This window comes from Piliocolobus tephrosceles, chromosome 12, assembly GCF_002776525.5.
Source record: "Piliocolobus tephrosceles isolate RC106 chromosome 12, ASM277652v3, whole genome shotgun sequence".
NCBI classification, from domain to species: Eukaryota; Metazoa; Chordata; class Mammalia; order Primates; family Cercopithecidae; genus Piliocolobus; species Piliocolobus tephrosceles.
The window spans coordinates 30,824,633-30,848,288 of NC_045445.1; the positions used below are offsets into that span (position 1 = coordinate 30,824,633).

Consider the following 23,656-nt stretch of genomic DNA (forward strand, 5'->3'; position numbering starts at 1 on the left):
TTGCCCAGGCTGGAGCACAATGGTGCGATCTCAGCTCACTGCAACCTCCGTCTCCTGGGCTTAAGCGATTCTCCTGACCCAGCCTCCTGAGTAGCTGGGATTACAGGCGCCTGCCACCATGCCTGGCTAATTTTGTGTTTTTAGTAGAGATGGGGTTTCTCCACATTGGTCAGGCTGGTCTCGAACTCCTGACCTCAGGTGATCCTCCAGGATCAATTTCATAACATAACTAGATTACTGTCATATAATAAACCTAGACTGTATTCATATTTTCCAAATTGTCCCCAAAATGCATTTTACAACTGATCTGTTCAAATGATGATCTAATCAAAGACCACATGTTGTATTTGATTGTCAAGATTCTCCTTCTCTTTTAATTTAGAATAGTTCCCCACCTTCTCCATTTTTTCATGGCGTCGACTTATTGATGAGGCCGTTCCTAGAAGACCCCATCTTTTTGGATTTATCTAATTGCTTTTTCATCTTATTTGTTCTTTATTTCCTGTATTTGTTATATACTTGGAGTGAGGTCTAAAGACTTGATTATGTTCAGGTAAAATATTTAATGGCAAAAATACTTTATAGATTGTGATATTATGTAACATCTAATGTTTGACTGTCTTTAAATGGTTCAGTAAGTTTGTGACAGTCTGATCCCTCAGTTATACAATGGCACCCCCCCCACCTCCCACCCCCACTGCCTTTCCCTTCAATAACAAATTATCTGCAGGTTGATACTTTGGCAACCTGGGAGTATACAGTTTGTCATCAACTTTACGTTAAATGGTTTAGAATCCATGGATGACCTTTGCTTGAGCCGGCTTTCCCTTTAGGGTTTCCAAATTGATGATTTACTAATTTTATCATGCCCTATATATTTATTAGCTGTCATTCTTCTAATAAAGAGGAGTTGTCCCTTACTAACTCAGGCTGTTTGCTTTCCTTGAAATACAGTTCCTACTGGAAAGGCAGGACAAATGATTAATATGTTCCCACTAATTGCGAGCTATCAGAGTAAGGAGTTTCTTTAATAGCAACCTCCAATGGTGACGTGAGTCGGGTGTGTGTGTGTGTGTGTGTGTGTGTGTGTGTGATGAGAGAGAGAGACAGAGAGAGAGAAAGTGTGTGTGTGTGTGTGTGTGTGTGTGATTACTTAGATTTTCAGTGGATCAGTCTGTGTGGCAGCAGTGGATATCAATGAGATTCTGAATGTATTTGAAGGTAAAGCAATAGTGTTTGCTGATGGATTGGATACAGGATATGAGAGGGTAGAGTTAAGGACTATGCTGAGGTTTTTTGGACTGAGCAGTTAAAAAGATAGTGTTGTCACCAACTTAGGGAAAATTTCAGGTGGATTGGGTTTGGAGTATTGGGAGTGAGAATTAGGAATTCACTTTGTGCATGTTAAGTTTGAGATGTCTCTTCGACATCCAAGTGTAGATAATCGATATATGGATCTGAGTAAATAATTGGATATATGGACCTGGTGTTCAAGAGAATAGACCGGGCCAGAAATAGAAATGTGGGTATCAAAAGCATGTAGATGCTATTTAAAGATATGACATTGGATGAAATCACTAAGGGTTGTATACCGAGAGGCAAGAGTAGAGAGCCAAGGACTAAGTCTTGGGGCACTCCAGTGTTAAGGGTTTAGGAGAAGATGAGGAACCAGCAAATAATGTAGATGACGAACAACTTGTAAAGTAGGAGGAAAACAGAGAATGTGGCATTTTGGAAGCTAAATAGAGGAAGGAATGATTAACTGTCAAATGCCTCTGACAGGTTATTGAAGGACTGAAAATTGACCATTGGAGGGAGGTCAAAACTAGCAGTTTTGGTGGAATTGGGTGATATTAAGAGATAATGAGAAGAGTAGAATTGGAGACATTGACAATTGACAACTTTATCAAGCAGTTGCTACAAAGGGGTACAGACCAAATGGGATGGTAGATGGCAAGGGAGTGGGCTTGAGAGATTTCTTAAGATGGGAGAGAGAACGCGTTTGTTTGCTGATGGGTACGACTGAGTGGAAAGGGGAAAGCTGGTGATACAGGGGAGAGAGTTGAGAATTATTTGGAGCGGTGTTCTTGAGGAAAGAGAAAATGGAGTTTGGTGCTTAAGTGGGTGGATTAACATTATATAGGAGGATAGAGAGTTTATCGTAAGAGATATAAAGGCAATATATGTAGGTATAGTTGGGTAGGTGTGATTGGGAGTTTGTAGAAGTCCAATTGATCTAATTTTCTTGCTGAGAGCAAGGACATCAGCTGTGAGGATGAGAGAGGAGGTATTGGAGGTTAGGAGAGGAGGTAGGGAAGTACAGTTATGTGCTGCACAATGGTGTTTCGGTCAACAATGGACCACATATATGACAGTGGTTGCGTAAGATTATAATGAAACAGGAACACATAGCTGAAGAAGAGGCCCAAGAAAAGGAAACTACAGGAGAACAACCCCCAAGAAAATTCACAGTAAAGGGTTTAGCAGAAGCTTTTCAGCAAGCTCCTTAAAAAATTTGAAAACATGGGCCGGCCACGGTAGCTCACACCTGTAATACCAGCAATTTGGGAAGCCGAGGTGGGTAGATCACTTGAGGTCAGCAGTTCGAGACCAGCCTGGCCAACGTGTGAAACCCCGTCTCTACCAAAAACGGAAAAATTAGCCAGGCATGGTGGTGCACACCTGTAATCCTGGCTACTAGGATGGCTGAGGCAGGAGAATCACTTGAACCCGAGAGGTGGAGATTGCAGTGAGCCGAGATCATGCCACTGCACTGCAGCCTGGGTGACAGAGCAAGACTCCATCTCAAAAAAAAAAAAAGTTTGAAAACATGGACCCCAACACTGACCAAGGTTTTTATTAATAGAGAGGAATGTACATGGTGCATTATCTACTTACAAGCAAATCTGTGACAGGCAAACCATCATGGCATGGACATATTTCTGAAAAGAGTGACACCTCCTCAAAAAGAGTCTCAGGTCCTTTAGGAGGTATTCCAGAAGAAGACATTGTTATCATAGATGACCGCTTCATGAGTGGTATTGCCCCTAAACATCTTCTAGTGGGAAAAGATGTGGAGATGGAAGACAGTGATATTGATGATTCTGATCCTGTGTAGGGCCTAGGCTCATGCGTGTGTGTTTGTGTCTTAGTTTTTAACAAAAATGTTTAAAGAGCTTAAATCTTTTTTTTTTTGAGATGGAGTTTTGTTCTCCTTGCCCATGCTGGAGTGCAATGGCGCAATCTCGGCCTCACTGCAGCCTCCGCCTCCCGGATTCAAGCCATTCTCCTGCCTCAGCCTCCCAAGTAGCTGGGATTACAGGCGCCTGCCACTAAGCCTGGCTAATTTTTTGTATTTTTAGTAGAGATGGGGTTTCACCATGTTGGTCAGGCTGGTCTTGAACTCCTGACCTCAGGTGATCCGCCTTCCTCGGGCTCCCAAAGTGCTGAGATTACAGGTGCGAGCCACCGCACCTGGCCAACAAGTCTTAAAAATACAAAAAAGCTTATAGAATAAGGACATAAAGAAAAAATATTTTTGTACAGCTGTACAAAGTGTTTTAAGCTAAGCGTTATTACAAAAAAGGCAAAAAGTTAAAAAATATTAAAAAGCTTATAAGGTAAAAAAGTTACAGTAAGCTAAGCTTAATTTAATTTATTGAAGAAAGAAATGTTAAAAAAATTTTAACCTAAATATATAGTGTTTATAAAATATAGTGTTAGTAGTGTACAGCAATGTCTTAGACCTTCATATTCACTCACTAACTTACCCAGAACAACTTCTGGTCCTGCACGCTCTATTCTTGGTGGGTGTCCTACACAGGTGTACCATTTTAAATCTTTTGTACTTGCTACATAATATTAAATATGTCCAGTTTTTTTTTTTTTTTTTTTTTTAGATGGAGTCTCCCTCTGTCACCCAGGCTGAAGTGCAGTGGCACAATCTCGGCTCACTGCAACCTCTGTCTCCTGGGTTCAAGTGATTCTCCTGCCTCAACCTCCTGAGTACTGCTGGGACTATAGGTGCACACCACCATGCCTGACTGATTTTTGTCCTTATAGTAAAGACAGGGTTTCACCATGTTGGCCAGGCTGGTTTTGAACTCCTGACCTCAATTGATCTGCCTGCCCCGGTCTCCCAAAGTGCTGGGATTACAGGTGTGAGTCACTGTGTCCGGCCTAGATAAGGAATTTAAATCAATAGTCCTAAAATGCTTTATGAGCTAAAGGAAACCAGGAGTGTGCTGTCTCACCAAATAAATAGAGAACATCCATAAAGAGATACAAAATTATGAAAAGGAACCAAACAAATTCCGGAGTTGAAAAGTACAATAACTGAAATAAAAAATTCACTGTAGAGGTTCAACAGTAGATTTGAGCAGGCAGAAGAAGCCAAGCCAAAGAAAGAACACTGGTTAAAGTAACTCTAGGTAAAATATAAAAGCCAGTATTATTACATTTGTGGTTTGTAACTCCTCTTTTTTTCCTGTATGACTTAAAAGACAAATACATAAAATAATAATTATGAATCTTTAAAAATATAATTTAAACTTTTATTTTAGACTCAGGGTACATGTGCAGATTTGTTACCTGGGTATATTGTGTGATGCTGAGGTTTGGGGTATAATTCATCCCATCACCCAGGTTATAAATCTGTCAAATGGCATACTATAAAAATGTAATTTGTGACTAACAATAGATGGGAAGGGGCAGAGATGTATAGGTGCAGAGGTTTTGTACACTATTGAAGTGAAGTTGGTATTAATTCAAACTAGGTTGTTTTAAGTTTAACATGTTAATTATTATACCTAAAGGAACCACTCAGAAAATAATTAAAAACTAAACAGAAAAGAAGGGGATCAGAATGGTGCAAACACACAAAATCAAACAAAAAAGGTGGTGATAGAGGAAATGAGGAACAAAAATATGACAGAAAACAGCTAGCAAAATGATAAAGTTCATCCTTATCTATAATTATTTTGAATGTAAATGGATTAAACTCACCAATTAAATCCAGCTATGTACTGTGTATGAGGAACTCGCTTTAGATTTAGAGATACAAATAGCTTGAAACTGAAAGTATGGAAACATGCTTTGTGCAAGCATTATGCTGGAGAGACCTGGGGTGGCTATACTAATATCAGAGTAGACTTTAAGACAATAAGTTTTTACAAGAGACAATGAAAGACATAATGATAAAATGGATAACCCATTGAGAAGATATAACAGTTATAAACATACATGTACCAAACAACAGAGTCCCAGAGTATTTGAAGCAAACATTGGCAGACTTGAAGGAAACATAGTTCTGTAATTATTGGACATTTCCATACCTTACTTTCATTAATGGTTAGAACAACTAACCATTACTTGACAAAAGATGAGTAAGAAAATAGAAGACTTGAACTACATTATAAACCAATTAGACTTTTTATACATATAGAACATTACACCCAACAACAGAATCTACATTCTTCTCAATGCACATGGAACATTCTTTAGAATAGACCATATATTAGGCCACAAAACAAGTCTCGGTTGAAATCATACAAAATATCATCTCTGACCACAACAGATTGAAACTAGATTGCAACAATAGTGAGGGAGTAGTGCGTGATACAAAATTCAAAGCTGGGAGGATAGAGGGAGAATAGCCTGGAAGCAACAATAAAAAGCAAAAAGAAAACTGCCACATCACCTCTAGGCCTGGTAGTGTGAGGTGTCTGAGGAAAACAGCTACCATTTAACTGGGTTACAATGGCAGTGCTGTTCTCAGGGTGAACCAGGTTCTGTGTGAGCACCATGGTGAAAAGAACCTTTAGATGAGAGGTTTGGATATAGGGAATTTTGCTGAGAATGGATCATGAATTCCATATGATTCTGTGGAAGTATTTCAAGGATGTGGAAAGGTATGATGGGACAGAATAGGGATTGTGCGTAACAGTATGTGGATGAGAGTGTGGGGCATATTGTGGTGATTTATTTAAACAAGAATGAAGGGAGTAATGAACATGACCCTGGTACATTCAAGTCAGGTAGTGGAGGAGAGGTTGTCAATAAGTTAAATAAGCTTTTGTGAGTTTGCTTTGAAACCCTGGCAACAATTGGTTTTTATGGGAAAATGTTTTGATACTAAATAACCATTTATAAACATTTAGTTTTATATGTTTTAAAAAGTTTTTTGAGACGGAGTCTCTCTTTGTCACCCAGGCTGGAGTGCAGTGGCATGATCTCAGCTCACTGCAACCTCTGCCTCCTGGGCTGAAGTGATTCTCCTGCCTCAGCCTCCCAAGTAGCTGGTATTACAGGTGGCCACCACCACGCCCAGCTAATTTTTGTATTTTTAGTGGAGACAGGGTTTCATTGTGTTGTCTGGGTTGGTTTCAAACTCCTGACCTCAGGTGATCTGCCCACCTTGGCCTCGCAAAGTGTTGGGATTACAGGCGTGAGCTACTGTGCCTGGCCTGTAAACAAATTAGAATTAGGAAACTATTGTTACATTGAAGACATCTCGTCTGTTTTTTAAAAATAGAGTGAAACAATGCCTTCTATAAATGATAAACATTAGTTTGGTTAGCTTTGTATTTTATTTGCATAATATCACAATTGTGGGAAGAACCTTACATACACAGGTCTCATTTTCAGTATTGAGTATAAAAAGAACATAGTGTATTGTTACTGTTTGCTTTTTATTTACATTTGGCCAGTTAGTTATTGCCAGTTATTCTCATGTCACTGTTCCATTCGTCTGACCTCAGCAGTATGCAAATTAGGTTTGAAAATTCATAGCATTCAAAGATTCTCATGTTTCTATGTAGGGTCCTCATGGCTAGCCTGGAATTGACTTTGCCATTCTGTACTTTAAAACATCGATTTATTCATCTGTAATATTTATGTACACCTGTTTTGGGGGGAACATCAACTGACAGCCAGATATACTTAGTATAAAACCCAAGAAATAAAATTAAAAGAAGAAAAATATAAAGCAAACGCTGATGGTTCTTCTGCACTTGTTAGTTTGTCTATCTGCGTCTCCACTGAGAACTAATTTGAAAAAGCAAGTTAAGAAAACACACATGTATCAGCCAGGCATGGTGGCTCATGCCTGTAATCTCATCACTTTGGGAGGGTGAGGTGGGAGGATCACTAGAGCCCAGGAGTTCGAGATCAGCCTGAGCGACATAGTGAGACCCCATCTCTATTAAAAAAAAAAAAAAAAAAGGTCGGGTGTGGGGGCATGTACCTGTAGTTCCAGCTACTCAGGAGGCTGAGATGGGAGGATCACTTGAGCCTGGGAGGTCAGGGCTGCAGTGAGCCGTGATCATGCCACTGCACTCCAGACTGGGTGATAGAGTGAGACCCTGTATCAAAAAAAAACCCTAAAACCAAAAAACACACAAAGAACAGAAAAGAAAACACACATATAAACAGAACTGCAGACTAAATCTTGTGCATTATAAAATATCACTCTATTCAGTTGTGAGATTTTATTTAAATGTTAACCTGCACTGTAAATTGTGTCCATTTTTGAAATTACTTTCCTTGTGTTCTTCAGAAGATGTTCCAATGTGAAAAGGGATGTTGGCATAATAATCCTTGTATTGAATTCAGATGTTTGGTAAGATAAGGAAGAGCAGTGAAGCACTTTCTTGGCCTAGAGTATTTGATCTAATTGTTCTTAATTATTGGTAGGTGAAGGATATTGCTTTAATTGTCCTTTCTGCACTAAGTGGAAACTTTTTTTTATATTTCTAGGAACCAAATGGCGAGACACCATCATCTTTATACAGAGTTGCAGCAGTACTTCTGCAATTCAATCTTATTGATTTAGATGATCTTTATGTACATGTAAGTCAAGTGGGCTGCTAAGAATATTTGGTTGTCTGTCCCAAGGGTAGGGAAGAGGAGTAGGTAGCCACATAGCACCCCCAGGACTGGGTTGGTTCTAGGTTCTCAAGTCTTACTCTTTGAAGCCCCAATACATTGTTGCTTTTTGTTTATTTTATAAAGTGAATGAATTTAGTTCTTTGGCAGTCTATGAAAATTAAATACCTTTTTGGTCACCTTTACGGAGTTTAAGTTTGGATATGAAGTTCAAGTTCTTAACTGTCATCAAGGCATAGCTCATGGGGAGAGAGGCCAAGTTCTAACCAATGTGGTTTTTTAAGCCTTTTTATTATCTACAAATGATGGGAAATACAGAGTTACCTATATATTGCTTCTTTCTCTCTAAACTGTTAATTTTAGGCATTCAGGATGAATGGGGAACTTCATTAGTGTATTTTTATATTTAGTATATTTAAAAAATATTTTTCTTGTGTTATTCGTGTGCACTAAATGACTACTATCATGCTTTTATTGCTGGACCCAGGATGTAGAAGAGTTCATGATTGTGGCAGTTGACCTCTAGTTTAACAAAAGTTTAGCCATCAGTTTGAAAATCTAGGCTAATAGTGTATAAATTCCTCTTCTATTCGGTTTTGCATTAGGATATCTATTATTTTATTTTATTTTATTTTATTTTATTTTATTTTATTTTTTTTTTTGAGGCGGAGTCTCGCTCTGTCGCCCGGACTGGAGTGCAGTGGCCGGGTCTCAGCTCACTGCAAGCTCCGCCTCCCGGGTTTACGCCATTCTCCTGCCTCAGCCTCCCGAGTAGCTGGGACTACGGGCGCCCGCCACCTCGCCCGGCTAGTTTTTGTATTTTTAGTAGAGACGGGGTTTCACCGTGTTAGCCAGGATGGTCTCGATCTCCTGACCTCGTGATCCACCCGTCTCGGCCTCCCAAAGTGCTGGGATTACAGGCTTGAGCCACCGCGCCCGGCCAGGATATCTATTATTTTAAAACAAATATGTCCAAAGGTGATATCGTCTTCGCTGCCTTTGAAATCACTTTATTAACATCATTGCCTATTTTTGTATACTGTGGCTACAGAGTTGAGTAAAACTTGGTCTCTACCTTGGAAGCAGTCATAGTCTAGCAAAGGAAAAAAAAATTTTGCATTATTTAATAGGTACTCTATTGGAGATATTCACAAAGCTCAGAATAGATAGTGACTGTATCTGTCTGGGGGGCTTTTGGAAGACTTTCCCAAACTAGTGATGTTGAACTGGGATCTTGATAGACAAGTAGGGTCATCTAGGCTGAAATGGTAGAAAACTTTGTAAGTAGAATTAACTGAGTATAAAGACAGGAGTAGTTGTTGTTGTTTTTTTTTTTTTTTTTTTGAGACAGAGTCTCACTGTTACCCAGGCTGGGATGCAGTGGTGCGATCTCAGCTCACTACAACCTCTGCCTCCCGGTTCAAGCGATTCTCCTGCCTCAGCCTCCCAAGTAGCTGGGATTACAGGCACATGCCACCATGCCCAAGTAATTTTTGTATTTTTAGTAGAGATGGGGTTTCACCATGTTGGCCAGGCTGGTCTTGAACTCCTGACCTCAGGTGATCTGTCTGCCTCAGCCTCCCAAAGTGCTGGGATTACAGGCATGAGCCACCATGCCCAGCCAAGGCAGGAGATTTGAAAGGGCTTTTTTATCCCTTTATGGGACTGTCAGGAAGCTCAGAGTGGTTGGAGCCTAGGGTGATGTATGGGGGAAAGAGGATGGAATAGAGAAGAGCTAAACTGCTAAGGGCTTAAGTGACATAGTAAGGAATCTGGATTTTTCTCTTGGGAGTGGAGAGCCATTTAGTATTTAAAGGAGAGATGTGATATAGAAACTGAGAATATGGAAAATTGGACAGAAAAGGGAGAATTTAAAAACCTAGGTATGACTTTACAGGGAAGAATAGACCGGCATATGTGGAAAGTACAAATTGATGATAGATTTATTACTCATTATGATTGCATTTAGCAGTAAATGTAAGCCGACTAAGTGGTCCTGTTAATATGATGAAGATTGTCAAATGAAATTAAAAATGAGTTTATTATTTTTATGAGAAACAGCTTAAACCTAAGGATAATGAAATGTTGATAGTAAAAGGATGAGAAAATATATCAGCAAACTTACTATTGTTGGACAAAATAGACTTTTTGGCAGAAGGAGATAAAGAGGGCTACTTCATAATAACAAGATTGTGCTCACTAGAAAGATAAAAACAGTTCTAACTTTACATGTATCTAATGACGTATTCTCAAAACACACAGAAATAAAAGTTGAGAGAACTATAAGAAGAAACAGTTTGCCCATTAGAGGGAGTTGTAATTGTCTGGGTAAAAGGTAAGGACTTATGGCCGGGCGCGGTGGCTCACGCTTGTAATCCCAGCACTTTGGGAGGCCAAGGCGGGCAGATCACCTGAGGTCAGGAGTTGAAGACCAGCCTGACCAACATGCTGAAATCCCATCTCTACTAAAAGTACAAAATTACCCGGGGGTGGTGGCCCATGCCTGAGGCCCAGCTACTCAAGAGGCTGAGGCAGAATTGCTTGATCCCGGGAGGTGGAGGTTGCGGTGAGCCGAGATCGTGCCATTTCACTCCAGCCTGGGCAACAAGAGCGAAACTGTCTCAAAAAAAAAAAAAATAAATAAATAAATAAAATAAAACAAGAGGACCTGGGTGTATAAGTACAGCAATAAAAATGTGTTTGATTACCAGGGGAGAACATACAGAATGAGAAAAAGTCTTGCTTACTTCCTTGCACTAGTCCATAGTGACTTTTCTCTCTCCCTCCTTTTTTTTTTCTTTTGATTAATGGAATCTATAATGTTTAATATTTCGTTATTATTTTCATTTACTGTTTATGTTAAACCTAATTAATGAAATAGATTATGCATTTTTAGGGGGCAGGAACATTTCTTTTATAGCTTATCATAGTGACTAGCAGAAACTACTAAGTAATGGTTTGTTGCCTGAATTTTTCTTTGTGTTAGGGTTATTTTATAAATGTCTGCATTAATCATCTTTCACTCATACAAGGTGACTGTACTTGAGGTACTTGAGCCTTTTTCATAATGGAGGGTTGACTATGCACATAGTACTTTTTCTTTTGCAATAAACTAGTAACTGGCTTGTGACTTAAGTTAAATAAGCTTCTAGAAGAAGTGAGATGTCAAGTTACTAATAATTTTTCTACTTAAAATTTTTCATTTAGATGATTTAAATTTATCCCTTTGTGTTATTCAGTAGCTCACCTTTCCCGTATTGGATCCATATTGCAATGCTTTATTTAATTTGGAGTTTAGCCTTTAATGGGGAAATTTGTAATGTTTTTAATGGAACTGCTATATATTTTCTTGGGTAAACTAATAAATTCAATGGAAAACATCACTGTTGTGGTATTATATTACTTTAGGGACTCTATCAAACAGAAGATGTGAAACTTTGAGCTGCGACTTGATTTTAAAAGGGGTACAGAATTCAGGTACTTAATTCTGTCAAATTATAAGAAAATAACTGGAATTTACTTAGAAGGCAAATGGTCATGAATAAGTTAGACTTCTTATTTTTAGTTTTATCAATTGAGAATAGTGTTTGCTTTTTATTTGAACAAGTAGTTGGTATTAGCTGTTTTATGAAATTTTAATGTACCATTTTTAGCTTCTTCCAGCTGATAATTGCATTATGGATGAACACAAACGAGAAATTGCAGAAGCTAAGCAAATTGTTAGAAAGCTTACGATGGTTGTGTTGTCTTCTGAAAAAATGGATGAGCGAGAGAAAGAAAAGGAAAAAGAAGAGGAGAAAGTAGAGAAGGTATGTAATTCATTCTAGTAAGATTAAGTGTCTTCTGGATTTTGAATTATGAAATTTAACTTCCAAATAGTCATTTATGAAAGAATAATTTCTTAGTTTTCATTTTGCTGAAACCTCATTTTCTGGATCATTTGCTACAGTGGTTTTTATTTTTAATCTGAATGGCTCCTTTTTAAGAGAAGCTGTCACTTTTTTTTCTTGTATAAATTTCAAAATGTTTTCTAAGTAAAATCACAAGAGGTATTGACTTTAATTGTCCTCTGTGTATTAGTGGCCCTCAAATCCTAAAGGGATTCTCATAGATGATGAATTCTGGTTTCCTGTGGCACGACATAACATTAAGTAGAACTTAATTCCAAGTCTATTATAAACTGTAATGCCTGTGTCTGGTTTTTTTTTTTAAATTAATTTATTATTATTTTTGAGACAGGGTCTCACTCTTTCACCCAGGCTGGAGTTCTGTGACATGATTACAGCTCATTGTAGTCTTCTGCTTCCTGGACTCAAGTAATTCTCCCGCCTTAGCCTCCTGAGTAGCTGGGACTACAGGCATGCACCACCATATCTGGCTAATTTTTGTATTTTTTGTAGAGATGGGATTTTGCCATGTTGCCCAGGCTTGTCTCAAACTTCTGAGCTCAAGTGACCTGTCCACCTCAGCCTCCCAAGTTCCTGGGACTATAGGTGTGAGCTGCTGTGCCTGGCCCTGATGTTTTTTCAATAGCTAAATATTTTGATTGTACTTTCAGGAATATATTGTTTAATTTCCCATGAATAACAAATATTTTTCATGTGTTGCTTAGGTCAATTTTTTAAGTGATGAAGTATTAAGATTTCTTGATGTCTGTATCCTGAGTATGTTAATTTTGACTATTCATTTTTAGCCACCTGATAACCAAAAACTTGGCTTGTTGGAAGCCTTATTAAAGATCGGTGATTGGCAACATGCACAGAACATTATGGATCAGATGCCTCCATACTATGCAGCTTCACACAAGCTAATAGCCCTTGCTATTTGCAAGCTCATTCATATAACTATTGAGCCTCTCTACCGAAGGTATGTATCTGTATACTTTACTAATCATTGAGGTAGAAATAGCTTAGGACTACAACAAAATCTGTATTTATCTTATCTCCTCAAACCAAACATGTATTATAGTACCTTTTATCAAAAGATAAGAACTATTCACAGAGTGTGTCAGTCTGATATATATTAATCAGTGACTTGTCTTCTAACGTCTACACCAGGGGTTCTAGAATGTGTGCTGCAGTGTAGTCTAAAAACTACAGGTTAGACTTCTAGGTTGGGTTTGTTCCATTGAGAGTTGAAACCCCATTCTTCTGGTTTTGACTTTTCCTCCTCTCAGTGGTTGGGAGGGGCAAAGAAGAATTCCTGAGGTTTTTTCTTAGTGTAATTTTTCTCTATCCTGGCTGAGTGGCTCTGACTGAGGACATTGCCTTTCTGATTCCCTTACCTTTCCTGGCATATAGGCTGCTGTTCTGGAAATTACTAGTGCAGCCTCTCTTATCATCCCCGGTTACTATGTCGTCTAGTCCTTTAGCTTTCTGCCTACTTGCAGGATACTTAGGAGCAGTATTGATAGCAGCTCTGGCTATAGCCCCATAGATCAGAGCCTGCCTCAAAAGCCTCAGCCTTGTGACTTTTGTGTAGCTGCTGGTTGCTGCCATCAGTGTCACCTCATGGGCCGTGGACCATGCAGGCTTCTTAGAGAGTGACCCCTGTGACTCCACAGTGGGACACCTGCTGAGCAGGTGGGAACTCTGGGTGTGGTCTCCTGAAGTGACCCTCTTTAATTACATGACTCACTTTCCCTACCACCACATTCTACATACTCTAGGTTGTGGAATCCAGATTGAGAAATGTCAGTTGACTTGAATCAGTGTTGTTATATCCATATTTTTCTGTTTCATCTTCCAGTGTATCTTAGGTCCATCCTTTGTTCCCCATTCCCATATCCAAGTTCACGATACTGGCCAAGTTTAAAAACAGATTCAGTTGGTGTATGTTAGATGTTCCTTGAAATCCACACTTCTCTGATTAAGCAGTTAATTTGGAACATTCTCCTCTGAGCTCTGATTTTTTTTTTTTTTTCTCTAATGACTGTTGTTTTTATGTGTTTCTACCAGTTGAGAATTATCTGGTGTAATAAAGTTAGGCACAATTGAAATGTAGAAAGCAAATATGAGCAAGAAAACATTTCGCTGATTAAGATAACTTTGTTAACTTAAAATGATAGATATTGTAGTGTGTGTGTATAGTTATATTTATTATATATATGTATTTATTTATTTATCTTACTTTTTAAAATAGAGTTGGTGTTCCTAAAGGTGCTAAAGGCTCACCTGTTAATGCTTTGCAAAACAAGAGGGCACCAAAACAAGCTGAGAGCTTTGAAGATTTGAGGAGAGACGTGTTCAATATGTTCTGTTACCTTGGTCCTCACCTTTCTCACGATCCCATTTTATTTGCAAAAGTGGTGCGCATAGGCAAGTCATTTATGAAGGAGGTAAGTAAGATTTTTCTTACAAACCTAAATTTTGAAATGAAAATGTTCTAAGTGTACTTGTGTTATGAGTATCTTTAGAAATAAAAATATGAACCTCAGTTAATAAAGGGTTATGTTGAGTGAGGTTTGTGGAAAATTCCAGTGTGTCCTAACCATATACAGTCACGTGTTGCTTAATGACAGGTGAGAAATGCATCATTAGGTGATTTGTCATTGTGCAAACGTCAGAGAGTGTACTTATACAAGCCTAGATGGTATGACCTACTACATAACCTAGGCTATATGGTATGGCCTGTTACTCCTAGGCTACAAATCTGTACAGAATGTTACCATACTGAATACTGTGGGCAGTTGTAATACACTGTTAAGTATTTGTGTGTCTGAACATATCTAAACATATAAAAGGTAATACCTTGCATTAAATTGTTAGGACAGTCATGATATCACTAGGCAATAGGAATTTTTTAGCTCTAGTATAGTATTATATGACCCTGGTCGTATATGTGGTCCATCAACCGAAACATTGTTAAATGGTGCATAACTGTATATATTAATATAACCCAAATCTAGCTAGAGTATTAGTTAAGTCCCTCACATGGGAAAATATACTTCAGACAAGTGGCTGCTTTTTGAATTCCCTTATAATTAGTGGTTACCTTGCATTCTTTTCCTTTGCCTACCTTCTAGTCATTTTCTTGAGTGTAGTTTTCAATCATTGCTGCTATGTGTAACAAGTCTTTTCAGCCTCAGACTGTTGAGGACCCTTTTTTTTTTTAGTAAGATTTTTATGAAATAAAACATACATATGGAAAAATACAGCTCAGTGACTTTCCCTAAACTAAGCACCCATATGTCCACTACCCAAATCAAAAAATAGAATAGTACCTGCAACCTTGAGTCTTTCTCATACTCCATTCTAGTTACTATCCTAACGTAAACATTTATGCTTTTTTTAAAAATCAACTTTGAGGTATAATTTAAATACAGTAAACTTCTACAATTTTAAGTGTACAATTTGATGAGTTTTGACAAATGCATACAGTTGTATGTTCACCACTACAATCATGATATAGAAGTTCCCTCCTTCCATTGCTGTTCCTGACAACCTCTGATAGGCTTTCTATCACTATAGTTTTGCTTTTTCTGCATCTTAATTAATAAATGGAATCATATGGTATATACTCTTCTCTGTCTAGTTTCTTCCACTTAGGCTTTCGAGATTTATCCAAGTTGCATGTGTCAGTAGTCCCCTTTATTGCTGAGTGATATTTTATTACATAGACGTACCAGAGTGTAGCCACCAGTTGATGGGCATTTGGGTTGTTTCTACTTGGAGGCTATTGTAGCGCTGCTTTCAATATTCTTGCACAAGCCTTTTGGGAGGCATGTGTTTTTGTGTCTCTAGGAGTGGGATTGATGGGTCATATGAGTAAGTATATGTTCAATTTCATAAAAAATTACCAAACTATTCCAAAGCGTCTGTACCATTTTGCATTCCTAAGAGCTATTGTATGAGACTTCTAATTGTTCCACATTCCCACCAACACTTGGTGTTGTCACTCTTTTAAATTTTAGTCATTCTAGTGGGTATGTAGTGGTGTCTCGCTGAACTTTTAATTTCGTTCCGGTGACTAGGGATGTTGATCGTCTTTTCATGTGCTTATTTGCCATTTATAGTTATCTTTAGTGAAATGTCTGTTCATGTATCTTGCACATTTTTAAGTTGGATTATTTGTCTTTTTATTATTGAGTTGTAAGAGTTCTTTATTCTGGATGCAAGGCCTTACCAGACATGTGATATTTGGAAATTTTTTCTTAGTCTGATTTGCCTTTTCATTTTGTTAACTATTTTTTAACAGCAAAAACATTTTAACGTTTGATTAATTCCAATTTAGTAGTATTTTTCTTTTATGGTTTGCTTTTCATGCTCTAAGAAATCTTTGCCCAGCCCAAGGTTTTAAAGCTGAAAAGAATTATACATAGTTTCTTTAAAGTTGTGAAACATGACAACTGAAAAAACATCTAGACATTGTTAAAAAGCACAAATGCAGGGTGTCTTCAGTGTTTGGTGATTATATCTAATTTGAATTTTCGACAACAGCAACTGTATAGAAATACTAACGGCTATTGTATATTAATTTCTTGACATCTGAAATATTTGACTTGCCTTTTTATACTTAGCTGGTAGTTTTTTGTTTGTTTGTTTTTGAGATAGGGTTGCACTCTGTCATGAAGGCTGGAGTGTAAGCGGCACCACCATGGCTCACTGCAACCTTGATCTCTCACGCTGAAGGTATCTTCCCGCCTCAGCAGCCCAAGTAGCTGGGACCACAGCTGCATGCTGCCATGCCTGGCTAATTTTTTTTAATATTTGTAGAGACAAAAATCTCTCTATGTTGCCTAGGTAGGTTGTTTTTAATCCTCACAAATTTAAATTATGTAAAGGTACTCTAAAGAAATCTGTTAAGTAGTTAATTATTACTATATATATTGTTTATTATGTAATATTCATATGAAATGAAAGTATATCATTTCTAAATGTTGGGAACATTCTAAGTCCTCTGTTCTAGCTATTTTGAAATATACAATACATTGTTAACTGTAGTCACCCTACTCTGCTATTGAACATCTGAATTCATTCCGTCGATCTAACTGCATATTTATACCTATTAACCAACGTCTGTTTATTCCCCCTCACCCCCAGCCTCTGTTATCTATCATTCTAGCCTCTCCCTCCATGAGACCACTTTTTTTTGGTTTTGTTTTGTTTTGTTTTTGAGATAGAGTTTTGCTCTTGTCGCCCAGGCTGGAGTGCAGTGGTGCGATCTTGGCTCACTGCAACCTCCGCCTCCTGGGTTCAAGTAATTTTCCTGCTTCAGCCTCCCGAGTAGCTGGGATTACAGGTGCCCGCCACCAAGCCCAACTAGTTTTTGTATTTTTAGTAAAGATGGGGTTTCACCATGTTTGCCAGACTGGTCTCGAACTCCTGACCTCAGGTGATCTGACCTTCTCAGCATCCCAAAATGCTGGGATTACAGGCGTGAATCACTGTGCCCAGCTGTGAGACCACTTTTTTAGCTTTCACATGAGTGAAAACATATGATATTTGTCTTTCTGTGCCTGGCTTATTTCACTTAACATAAAGACCTCTAGTTCCATCCACATTGCTGCAAATGATATGATTTCATTCTGTTTTTATGGCAGAATAGTATTCCATTGTGTATATATACACCACATTTTCTTTATTCATTCATCAATTGATGGGCACTTAATAGGTTGATTCCATAACTTTGCTGTTGTGAGTAGTATTGCAGTAAACATGAGGGTGCAGGTATCCTTTTGATATATTGATTACTTTTCCTTTTGATAAATACCCGGTAGTGGGATTGCTTGTAACAAATTATCACATGTACCCCACAAATATGTACAAATATTCGTACCAATAAAAAAATTTAAAGAAATTTAGAAAGGAAGTATAATAATGTTTCACTCTTGATTTTTATTGTCTGAAAAGGATGATTCATGTTAGCTAGTGCCTGCTCAAGAAACAGAAGGGCTGTATTTTTTCCAGTGCATCATATCAGATGCACATGAAGTCACTTTGTTCCATTGCTGGTGATGTTAACTTTATCATTTGGTTAAGGGGATCTCTGCCAGGTTTCTCCACTATACAGTTACTATTTTTTCCCTTTGTTATTAAGATACGTCTTGTGGGAAGATATAATACTTTGAGACTATATAAACAGCCTGTTTCTCCTCATACTTTCACCTACCTAATGCTGCTGTTTTTACTTGAAAATCTTAATGTTCAGGTCTCTTGTTCTGAAATTCTTTGTTTGGTTATAAGTATGAAACTTGTGAGCAGGAGACCAAACCTCCAACTCATGGAAGTCTTGTACATAACCATATACAATATTATTACCAAGATACACACTTGGTAGAGCTGTCACACTTCCCCTCTTGCCTTCTCCATTGCATTCATCCTGTACACCCATTCTGCCCTAGTTGTGCCAGGTTCCTGCATTAACTCCAGTCTATTCTTGCAGAGATGAAGGGCAGAAGGGAAGAGAAAAATGTTAATTTTGACCATAGAGACCAGTGTAAGAAGAAATCTGCATTTTCTCATTACTAAGTTTGTGATGGAAAAGTGAATATTTACAGTTATCTGAGTTAGAATTTTGATCTATTCTTACCCATAAAACATTTTGCTGTGACAAATCATTTGTTCTGTGTTTGAAAGGGTTTTGTTGTCTAGCTTAGAATTCAAGCAGGATATTTAAGATTGCTTCTAAAGGGTGAATATGACCTTAGTTCCAAATAATTTATTTACAATTACACTTCTTTAACAAATCTCATTTATAAGCTTAGGGTTGCTTTTATATACAAATTATGCATATTTTTAAAAAGAGGCTTATATACTTATACCGGATATCACTTAACAGAATTATCTTCTAGCCCTATAGTTATTTGTAATTTATTTCTCTGATTATGTGTATATATGTTTCTTAAATTTGAGGTATGTAGTATATAGGACTAACTCCTAGTACAGTGATTCTCAAGCTTTAGCATGCGTCGTAATCATCCAGAGGACTTGTTTGTTTGTTTTGAGACCGAGTCTCACTCTGTCGCCAGGCTGGAATGTGGTGGCGCAACCTCGGCTCACTACAACCTCTGCCTCCCGGGTTCAAGCTGTTCTCCTGCCTTAGCCTCCCAAGTAGGTGGGACTACAGGCATGCGCCACCACACCCAGCTAATTTTTGTACTTTAGGACGGGGTTTCACCATGTTGGCCAGAATGGTCTCGATCTCTTGACCTCGTGATCCGCCTGCCTTGGCCTCCCAAAGTGCTGGGATTACAGGCGTGAGCCGCTGTGCCCGGCTGAAGACTTGTTAAAATAGATTGTTGGGCCCCATCCTTGGAGTTTTTGATTCAGTAGGTCTTGAGATGAGACCTTAGAATTTGCATTTTTAGTAAGTTCTTCTGTGATGTTGATGCTCCCGGCCCAAAGACCAAACTTTGAGGATTCTTGTTCTAGGCTTAAGCGGTGGAGGAGTTTGGTGGCTCTAGAATTGTTTCATATAAAATGACACATTTTGCTATAATAACATTTTCTTTAATTGTAGAGCACTAATATGCTCATCTGACATACTCAAATGTTTTTGATAGCACCTATACACTTTTTAGACTTTATTTTTTAGAGCAATTTTAAGTTCACAGCAAAATCCAGAGGAAGGCACAGAGATTTGCTATATACCACCTGTCCCCATATGTGCATAGCCTCCCTTGTAATCAACATCTCCCACCAGAGTGGTACATTTGTTACAGGGATGAATCCACATTGACACATCAAAGTCCATAGTTTACATCAGGATTTGCTTTGTGTTGTACATACCAGGTATCTCGTCAAATGTGTAGAATATTATCACTGCCCTAAAAAATCCTCTGTGCTCTGCTCATTTATCCCTCTCTCCCCACAACCCCTGGCAACCACTGAGCTTTTCATTGTCTGCATGGTTTTGCCTTTTTCAGAAAGGCATATAGTTGGAATCATACGGTATGTAGCCTTTTCAGATTGTTTTCTTTCACTTAGTAAAATTATACACATTTAGGTTTCCTCTATGTCTTTTCATGGCTTGATAGCTCATTTCTTTTTAGCACTGAATAATATTTCATTGTCTGGATGTATCACAGTTTATCCACTCACCTACCGAAGGACATGTTGGTTGCTTCCAAGTTGTGGCAATCAAGAATAAAGCTGCTGTAAGCATCTTTGTACAAGTTTTTGTGTGGACCTAGGTTTTTGATCTGCTCTGACAATCTATGTATTTTAATTGGTGTGTTTACACTGTCAGTGTTTGAAGTAATTGATGTATTTGGATTAATATTAGTATCTACCATTTTTGTTACTCTTTTCTAGTTTTTGCCCCTGTTTTTTGTTCCTGTTTTTGTCTTCCGCTCTTTTCCTGCCCTTCTGGCCCTTTCTTGGTTAAGTTTTTTAGTGATTACCCCACAGTCTGCAATGTACATTTACAATTGATCCAAGTCCACTTTCAGACACACTATTTTGCTTCATGGTTAGTGTGAGTACCTTACAATAACAGCATAATCCTAATTCTTTCCTCCCAACATCACTGAAGTCATTCATTTGCTTACACACACACACACACACACACACACACACACACACACACGCACACACGCACGCATATGCATATGTAATCAAATACATTGTTGCTATTATTTTGAACAAACCATTTTTTTTGTTATATTAGTTAGGCATAAGAAAAATAAACATTCTTATTTTACCTTCACTTAATCTTACTTCAGTGTTTCTTTTTTTGTTTGCTTATATGTATCCAAGTTTCTGACCTATATTATTTTCTTTCTGTCTAAAGAACTTACTTAGTATTTCTTGCAAGGCAGGTCTACTGGCAACAAATTCCCTCAGTTTTTGTCTGAGAAAGTCTTTATTTCTCCTTTACATTTAAAGTATAATTTCACAGGGTCCAGAATTCTAGGTTTTTTTTTTTTTTTTTTTAAATCTTAACACTTTAAATCTTTCACTCCACTCTTGCTTGCATAGTTTCTGAGGAGAAATGTGTGTAATTCTTACCCTTGCTTCTCTATAAGCAAGGTGTTCTCCCCCGCACCCAGCTTCTTTTAGGATTTTTTTCTTTTTCTTTGATTTTCTGTAGTTATAACATGATATGCCTAGGTGTAGTTTGTTTTGTTTTATTATTTATTTATTTATTTATTTTTTGCATCTGTCTTGCTTGGTGTTCTCTGAGTTTCCTGCATCTGTGGTTTGGTGCCTGATACTAGTTTGGGGGAAATTCTGTCATCATTGCTTTAAATATTTCTTCTCTTCCTTCCTCTCTTCTGCTATTTCCATTATGCATATGTTACAGTTTTGTAGTCCTATGGTTCTTGGATATTCTGTTCTGCCTTTTATGAGCCTTTTTTCTCTTTGCTTTTCAATTTTGCAGGCTTCTATGGAGATATCCTCAAACTCAGAAATTTTTCCTCCTCAGCCGTGTTATTTCCTAATAAGACCATCAAAGGCATTCTTCATTCTGTGACAGTGTTTTTGATCTGTAGGATTTCTTTTTGATTCTTTTCTTAAAATTTCCATATCTCTGCTTATATTGCCCCCTGCCCTTTTTTTTTTTTTTGAGGTGGAATTTTGCTTTTGTTACCCAGGCTGGAGTGCAATGGCATGATCTTGGCTAACTGCAACCTCCATCCCTGGGTTCAAGCAGATTTCCTGCCTCAGCCTCCCTAGTAGCTGGGACTATAGGCACGCACCACCACACCCAGCTAATTTTTCTATTTTTAGTAGAGATGTGTTTTCGCCTTGTCGGCCAGGCTAGTTTTGAACTCCTGACCTTAGGTGATCCGCCCACCTCAGCCTCCCAAAGTGCTGGGATTACAGGCGTGAGCCACCACGCCTGACTCCCCACCTTTTGTTTTTTTGAGGCAGAGTTTTGCTCTGTCACCTAGGCTGGAGTACGGTGGCATGACCTTGGCTCACTGCAACCTCTGCTTTCTGGGTTCAAGCAATTCTCATGCCTCAGCCTCCTGAGTAGCTGTGATTACAGGCACGTGCCACCATGCCTGGCTAAATTTTTGTATTTTTAGTAGAGATGGGGTTTCGCCATGTTGGCTAGACTGGTCTAGAACTCCTGGCCTCGAGTGATTCACCTGCCTCGGCCTCCCAAAGTGCTGAGATTACAGGTGTCAAACACCGTACCCAGCCAGTCACAGAATCTTGTTTGTCTTTTTTCCCTCCTAGAAGTAAATAGCATAAGTTCCTCTCTCTCTCTCTCTCTTTTTTTTAGACAGGGTCTCGCTCTTGTTGCCCAGGCTGGAGTGCAGTGGCACGATCTCTGCTCACTGCAGCCTCTGCCTCCCGGGTTCAAGCTATTCTTCTAATTCAGCCTCCTGAGTAGCTGGGATTACAGGCGTCTGCCACCACACCCGGCTAGTTTTTGTACTTTTAGTACAGACGAAGTTTCTCCATGTTGGCCAGGCTGGTCTGGAACTCCTGACCTCAGATGATCTGCCCACCTCGGCCTCCCAAAGTGCTGGGATTACAGGCATGAGCCACCATGCCCAGCCATAAGTTCCTTTTTTTTTTTTGAGACGGAGTCTTGCTCTGTCACTAGGCTAGAGTGCAGTGGTGCGAGCTCAGCTCACTGCAACCTCCGCCTCCCGGGTTCAAGCGATTCTTATAAATAAAATACATTTTATTTATTGTTTTAGGAATTGGGGTAGAGAGATTCTGTGTTTATGTTTTACTCTGCCATTGTAATTCACTTGTCTAGAAAGACTATGTGGCTATTTCATATGTTGGCCCTTCGTAAAAAGCCAAAGTGTTCTAAATTGATTTACAAATAAAGCTTAGTAAAACCTGAAATTAGGCAGGCAGAATATACCCCAGACTGGGTATTAGATGACATTAGGAAATAGGTGAGATAGTGATCTTGTGGTAATGTGGAGGCATGTCCTTGTTCTTAGGAGACATCCTGCATTATTTTGAGAAAAGTGTCATGCCTGCAAATTTTTTTGGTCTGCGAAAAAAAGGGCAAAATGTTAACTGTTGAACTTAGAAGGTAGGTATATATAGGTGTTTAGTATACTATCCTTTCAGTTTTTATGTAAATTTGAAATTTTTCTTAATAAAAATTTGGATTGGTAGGAGGAGAATGTACCTTTGACCAGTAGTTCCAAAACTGTAGTTTATAAAACAAATGCTTTAGGACTTTGAGGCTGATGTTTACTACTTTTTGTTTTTTTGTCAGCTATTACAGGAGGGGTAGTCTGTGATTCTGCTTCATTCCACTTATTTGTTTTCAAAATTGAAAATCTGTCTTGGTTATGTAGCTTAAAACCCAAGATTCTTCATAGAGTAGTTTTAAGAAATAAATGTGAAGATTTTAGTCTGTACATGGCCCACAGTGAGTACTAAATAAATTGTAGTAAGAATGAGAAGAAGGGGGAAGTTGAAAATAGTGTTTTAATTCACACAGATAGCTTCAGGTTCCAGTCTTTTCAAAAATCTTGTGTTTTTTTCCTCTCTTCTGAGACATAGTCCTGAGTAGTGTTTGAAATGTTTAAGGGGCAGAGATACTCAAAATAGGTCATTAGTAATAAAAAATTATCTAGTTATGTCTACAACTTTTCCATTTATTCCATGACTCTCCAAAAACCCTCCTCCTAATAAACCTATAAACCTATATATTTTTTGTGAGTCCTGTACTGTTATGCAGCTGGATCAGCTACTGTGTCTTTATAGGGCAATTTTGGAACTTGTTTTGGGCCATTCAGCTAATGGCCTATATGGGCGTAATTGTGTCTAGTTTTATTCAAACTTTTTTTTTTTTTTTGAGACGGAGTCTAGCTCTGTCACCCAGGCTGGAGTGCAGTGGCGCAATC

The 23,656-nt window shown here is 38.3% G+C and overlaps 1 protein-coding gene across 11 annotated transcripts in view; it reads left to right on the plus strand.

Annotated features, from left to right (window-relative positions):
• Positions 1–23,656, plus strand: part of THOC2 (THO complex 2) — a 130,505-nt gene that overhangs the window by 51,641 nt on the left and 55,208 nt on the right. For all 11 annotated transcript variants that reach the window (XR_002729636.1, XM_023202298.1, XM_023202305.1 and 8 more), the window contains exons 9-12: positions 7,756–7,848; positions 11,538–11,693; positions 12,578–12,750; positions 14,026–14,221. Coding sequence is in view for 10 of the 11 variants with exons in the window: in XM_023202298.1 (XP_023058066.1) it covers positions 7,756–7,848; positions 11,538–11,693; positions 12,578–12,750; positions 14,026–14,221 (618 nt within the window). In the remaining variant the exon portion in view is untranslated. The remainder of the gene's footprint in view (positions 1–7,755; positions 7,849–11,537; positions 11,694–12,577; positions 12,751–14,025; positions 14,222–23,656) is intronic.